At 39.6% G+C, this 6,034-nt stretch overlaps 1 protein-coding gene across 1 annotated transcript in view; it reads left to right on the top strand.

Annotated features, from left to right (window-relative positions):
* Positions 1-5,376, top strand: part of LOC102194643 (liver carboxylesterase 2-like) — a 14,885-nt gene extending 9,509 nt beyond the window's left edge. Inside the window, exons 3-14 of the mRNA XM_013912008.1 lie at positions 99-309; positions 386-527; positions 760-893; positions 3,349-3,502; positions 3,590-3,694; positions 3,800-3,898; positions 4,043-4,186; positions 4,298-4,375; positions 4,463-4,610; positions 4,724-4,873; positions 4,959-5,031; positions 5,100-5,376. Of these exons, the coding sequence (XP_013767462.1) occupies positions 99-309; positions 386-527; positions 760-893; positions 3,349-3,502; positions 3,590-3,694; positions 3,800-3,898; positions 4,043-4,186; positions 4,298-4,375; positions 4,463-4,610; positions 4,724-4,873; positions 4,959-5,031; positions 5,100-5,286 (1,625 nt within the window). The 3' untranslated portion in view covers positions 5,287-5,376. The remainder of the gene's footprint in view (positions 1-98; positions 310-385; positions 528-759; positions 894-3,348; positions 3,503-3,589; positions 3,695-3,799; positions 3,899-4,042; positions 4,187-4,297; positions 4,376-4,462; positions 4,611-4,723; positions 4,874-4,958; positions 5,032-5,099) is intronic.
* The last annotated feature ends 658 nt before the right edge of the window (positions 5,377-6,034 follow it).

Below are 6,034 nucleotides of genomic sequence, written 5' to 3'. Positions count from 1 at the left end.
GCTCAGCGATTCTCTGCGCGATCAACCTCTCACATGTTTAAGCTTGCTGCGGGAGATTTCACTTGTCATGTTTGCGTAGTAAGCTAACGATTAATAAGACGATAATATCCTGACAGCACCTGTAGTCCACACGGGGCTCGGGAGCCTGAAAGGTGAGTATGTGAGTGTGAAAGGGAAGGAGACTGGCGTCCATGCCTACCTGGGTGTCCCATTTGCCAAACCACCCCTCGGCCCTTCCTTGAGACTGGCTCCACCTCAGCCTGCAGAAGAATGGGAAGGAGTAAGAGATGCCACTAAACAGCCACCAATGTAAGAAATGTGAACTTCAACATACTTGGAGGAATTATTGGCTTTATTTTTAAAATTAGCATTGTCTCTCTTTAAGGTGCATTCAATCTAAAGAAGCTGTTTTGGATATGCTTAATAAACTCGGTGCACTGCTGGAAGAAATACCAGACATCTCTGAAGACTGTCTTTACCTCAACATATACACTCCTGCAAACAGAGCTAATAATGCCAAGCTCCCAGTAAGAACCTTTAGCTGTAGGTTTTGACTGTTGCCTAATCACAGTCTCAATAAAGACACCATTCTTTAGAACTCAGTTGTTAATTGTATCATCTAAAATGTAAACTTGAGTGTTTTTGTTTGTTTAACATTTAAATTAGTTTTTGTTATTAGTTATTAGATTAGTTATTGTAACTGACACTCGAAATGGTCCTCTAAGCTTTGAAGAAATGGTATTTTGTTGTTCTGTCCAGGTCATGGTCTGGATTCATGGTGGGGGTTTTACGCTGGGATCAGCTTCAACATATGATGGCTCTCCCCTGGCTGCTTACCAGGATGTAGTTGTGGTTCTGATCCAGTATCGCTTGGGACTTCTGGGTTTTCTCAGGTAAATAAACTTCATCCACCCATAATCTCTCCAGCGTGTCCTGGCTCTGCCTCAGGGCCTTCTCTTAGTGGGACACTGGGAGCCCAGGACACCTTACCCAGGAGGCGTCCAGGAGGCATTCTAGTCAGATGCCTAAACCACCTTAACTTGCTCCTTTTGATGTGTACGAGTAGTGGCTCTATTCTGAGCCCCTCCCGAATGGCCGAACTCCTTACCATATCTTTTAGGGAGAGGCCATCCACCCTTGGGAGAAGGCTAGTTGTTGCAACACCAATCTGTCTGTCGATCTCCCACTTCCCTCTCCCCTTACTCGAGAACCCTCCCCAGCCCTGGCTCCAGGGTGGGAACCCTTGGAACCCTATCCCAAGCAGGGTAAATGGTCACTCGATGTTTTAATCATAGGAGGGTAAATGAACTCAAGTTTCCAAATTAGAACATACAATGAATTTGTTGTTCTGCTTTTTTATCTGATCTAATATGAAAAAGAATTGAAAGTTTGCTTTATTTATCATGTTGTATAAACATGCAAGAGCTTGGTTTTTGATTGCCTTACCGTATCACTCAGCTTCAACAAATATGTGGAAGTGGCATATGCAGCTACTGCCCAACTGCACAAATGGGGTCCAGTAGTATCAGAATCCTGGCACTACTATCTGCTGCCAATAGCGCTGGACTTTCTGTTAAATTTCAAGATCAACCTCAGGGTGAAATTGGCCACCTTCAGCACTACTTTATTCAATTTCACCTTGAAAGTTCTTGAAATCATTTTAGTGCTAATAGTCACAACTTTTTCTATTATTTATACACTGTCACTAAACTAAAAAAAACTCACGTTTTTTTCTAAAAAGATTCACGCACATCAATCCTAGATTAGTTCTAATACATGTTGTTGGAGTGATTTTGTTAAAAGTTGTCATTGTTGTGTTTAAAACTGTAAACCTTGTCGTGAACTGCATGTTCAGATATTTTTCTGTTCCTTCCCTACATGTTTGCTATTAGCAAACTGCAGGCACATTCCATGTAAAGGTTCTGGTTTCCTTATTTGGTAAGGAATGTTCACTTCCCAACCTTTAGGGGCTCACCTATGCTTGTATGTAGCCATATATGGGGAGGGGTCAGATGACCCTTTTATGACTAAAAATGCGGTTAAAACGGTTGTAACCAGGAAGTCACGTATACAAAGACGTATACACAAAGTGTTAGGAAGATTACTTTTAAAATGTATTCAACGACAGATTACAGAACACATGCCCCAAAAAATGTATTTTGTAACGTATTCCGTTACGTTACTCAGTGAGAGTAACGTATTCTGAATACTTTGGATTACTTAATATATTATCAAGCTTTTTACAACTACATGAATGTACTATTGCTGTGTGATTTATTACTATTACTGAAGGTTACTCACCATACCCATAGCAACTAGATTTTAAATCTTAATATAAAATGAGTAAACGTAGGGTGGACATTAGGTAAGGCTGCACTTTTTGCAGCGAGCTTGTGTAGAAAACTATTCTGCGCATATATAAAACAGGTTCGCGGCTCCGAACCGAACCGTCTGGCTAATATGTCGAGTTTCGTGTTGAGCTCGTAGCCGAAAACTAGTTTTACTTTGTTGTCTGGGTCAACTGGGCTCGTCAGGAACTCTTTTTGGCTGCAGTGGTTATTATTATATTTACTCTTCCAGCTCCTGTTTCTGCTCGGTGACAACTCATACTTTTCCACTCTCTTGTAATTTAAAAAAATATTTCCTCATGTCATTATGAGATGCGAGATTGAGACACAGGCATTTGAGCCTCTTAATGCGTGTTTTGTTTGGGTTTCCCCCGGCGTGGAATTACCAAAAATGGAGAGGGCATAGTCTAACATATGAAGCCGGAAAAGACCGCTGTGTAATCCCTTTATTTCAACAAAGTAACTGTATTCTAAATACCACCTTTTTAAACGGTAACTGTAACGGAATACAGTTACTCATATTTTGTATTTTAAATACGTAACGGCGGTACATGTATTACGTTACTCCCCCAACACTGCAGCCACATACTAACACATACACACACGTGCACTCACATGCTCACACGTGCATGCACACACACAGTGCCTCAGCTTTTACGACACATCATATGGGTTTTACAATGGGGGATTGTGTAACTGTGTTCACTAAATAAAAAGGCTGCAAGGGGAGGCTGGAATTTGGAGTTGTCTGGGATCAGGTGAGGAGCTTGAAGCTCTGGATCCTGACCGGACCAGCTACCCTTGCGCAAGTGAAAACCGATTGAGCTCTGGTTGTCTTGCTTTGTTCATTGAGATAAGTCTCTGAGCCAGCGAGGCTTGCGAGTGCAGACCTAACACATGTGTCCTCACAGATGCTTTAAACACATGGATAAAAGTCTCTTGTGAAAAGATGTTTCAATCAGGGAAAATACATTATAAAAATGGCAATTTGTTCTATCAGCACTGGAGATGAGCACATTTCAGGGAACTTTGGCCTGCTGGACCAGGTTGAAGCTCTCAAGTGGATCCAGCAGCACATTCACAACTTTGGAGGAGACCCAGGATTAGTTACCATATTTGGAGAGTCTGCTGGTGGAGTGAGCGTGTCTCTTCTGGTAAGAATCTACAGTTAGAGGAACTTTATTTAAACCTTTTCACTCTAGAACAAAAATTAATATGTGATGTGTTACTTGAATCACCAGCTCCTGTCACCACTGTCTGATGGGCTGTTTCACCGTGCTATTGCTGAGAGTGGCACAGCTGCAATGAATGTACTTGTTGCAAATAATCCTCTTCCAATTGCCAAGGTCTTTTTGGAGGCTTAATAACATTTCTGTTGCAGATTAATGAGTATATTGCAATTGAGTTCTTTTCCTAAATATTTGACATTTATATTTGACATTTCACCTCAGGCAGTTGCAAATGCATCTGGCTGCAGTCTTGAAAGCACAAAGAAGATCAGTGACTGCATGAGAAACCTTGATATTGATACTATAGTGGGTTTTACACAGGTGAGGTAATGGGTGAATACCTGATAGAAATAGCTGAATATGATTATTATGTCTTCTACAATATTTCTTTGAAGCCTTTGATTTCTCCCTCAGCTCTGTTCATGCTATCACATCTTTCACTTTAGTACATTTTATTTTCTCAAGGATCCAACATTAAGATTTCAAGTAAATGTTGATGGACATTTCCTGACTAAACCTGTGGATGAGCTGTTTCGTAAACATGAACTCCATGCTGTTCCATTCATGACTGGTGTCAATAATGATGAAGGTGGATGGATGCTTGCATCAGTAAGTGTCACAGGAACATGTAAATAAAAAAGCTCAATGATCTCAATGTAGTTTGTTGTTGTTTTGTAATGTTGAAAAAAAAAAAAGTAATTTGGCTTGGTATTTCCTTAGTTTTTTGCTCCCCAAAACTGGACAGAAGGACTAGATCGGGAATTTGTTTTGAACATGGTTTCCCTCTTCTACCCCGACGTAAGGCAGACACCACTTGATGTTACAATATTACTGTCCCCGACCTGCTCGAGCTTCTTTGATTGATGTGTTGCTTATTTCTTTAAGCCTAAAGCAGCATTTATCAGAGATGTGATAGCTGATGGATATATCGGAAATGGTGACGACCGTGTGAAAAACAGAGATGGGTACACTGAGATGCTTGGAGATTTGTTTTTCACCATTCCAGCGATCAAAGCTGCTAATGCTCACAGAGGTAATTTAATTTGTTTAATGAAAGATTATACAAATCTGCCTAAAACCCAGCACTTGATGTTTAGTGTGACACACTTTCATTAACAAATATCACACACATTCATCGAGTTCTAGATGCAGGTGCTCCTGTATACCTGTATGAGTACCAACATCCTCCCAAATTCCTGCAGCAGAAAAGACTGAGCTTTGTTGGGACTGACCACGGAGATGAAATTTTTATAGTTTTGGGATTTTGCTTCACAACTACCCATATTAGGTTACCCGGTAAGACTTTATAAAAACTCTGCCTTAGTGCTAGATCTGTTTTGTTTTGTTGATTGAAAAGTGTTTTGCAACATGATCGTTTTAGATCTGTGCCCTGAGGATGAAGAACAGTTGAGCAAGGTCATGATGAGCTACTGGGGGAACTTTGCTCGCACAGGGTAGGAATTTCCAACTGTTGTAAATTTCACACTTTTAATAACTGAATAACAAATGTATGTGTGTTTAGATCTCCTAATGGGCACAACCTTGTCCACTGGCCAAAGTATGGAGCAGAAGAAAAGTACCTGGCGATTGGTTTAAAAAAGCAGGTAACTGCTCAGCACCTGAAGAAGGAGCGCTTTGTCTTCCTGACTCAGACCGTCCCAGAGAAGATCAAACAGCATGAGGAAAATGCAGAACGCAGCGAGCTGTAGAAAACTCACATCTGGTCTCTGCTCCATCAATTTTAAAGTAATTACACTAAACCATAATTCCCTTATATAAAGGTCTTGTGAAGATTATCCATATTCTAATATACAATGAATATTTTGGCATTTTCTTTTAATGGAATCCCTGATTTTGTTTTTCAAAGAAAAAGATGTCATTCTTACATTTTCACAAAACTGTGAATAGACTGTCCAGTAGGATGAAAGTATTAACAATAACTGCCAATCTCAAGTCACCTGCGTGTTACCAGGGTATTTTAAATCTGGCACTGTAAAAATAGGTTTTGCAAAATGATAAAACATTTATAAAATGAAAAGATTTGACAAACCAATATTGCAGCACTTTGTTTGTCTGTGACCTTTGCTAGTCTGTACTGGTTTTGTTCTTAAGTCCTCTAACTATGTCATAAATCTCTTTCTCTTCCACTGCTCTTAAAAACATTGAGCTACTATTCCTTTCAATATTTTCATCAGTGTTCCTTTCTATTCCATCAACCTTTATTTCTTCTGCCAGTTTTGGCCCTATGTTTACGAAGAATTCATTAAAGCCATTTACTATCTCTTCCATGTTATTAATACTTCTTGTCCCTTCTATAAAGTACCCAGGATAATCATTATTCCTTGATTCATTTTTGATTATTCTGTTTAATACATTCCATATATCTCTTGTGTTATCTTTATTGTGTTCTAACCTTTTAATGTAATACTCTCTTTTACAGGATCTCATTATATTAGT

The sequence above is a fragment of the Pundamilia nyererei genome, unplaced genomic scaffold, assembly GCF_000239375.1.
Source record: "Pundamilia nyererei isolate P.nyererei 1_Seehausen unplaced genomic scaffold, PunNye1.0 scaffold00078, whole genome shotgun sequence".
NCBI classification, from domain to species: domain Eukaryota; kingdom Metazoa; phylum Chordata; class Actinopteri; order Cichliformes; family Cichlidae; genus Pundamilia; species Pundamilia nyererei.
Note: the sequence above shows the minus strand (reverse complement) of the source record. Positions and strands in the feature narration are given on the sequence as shown.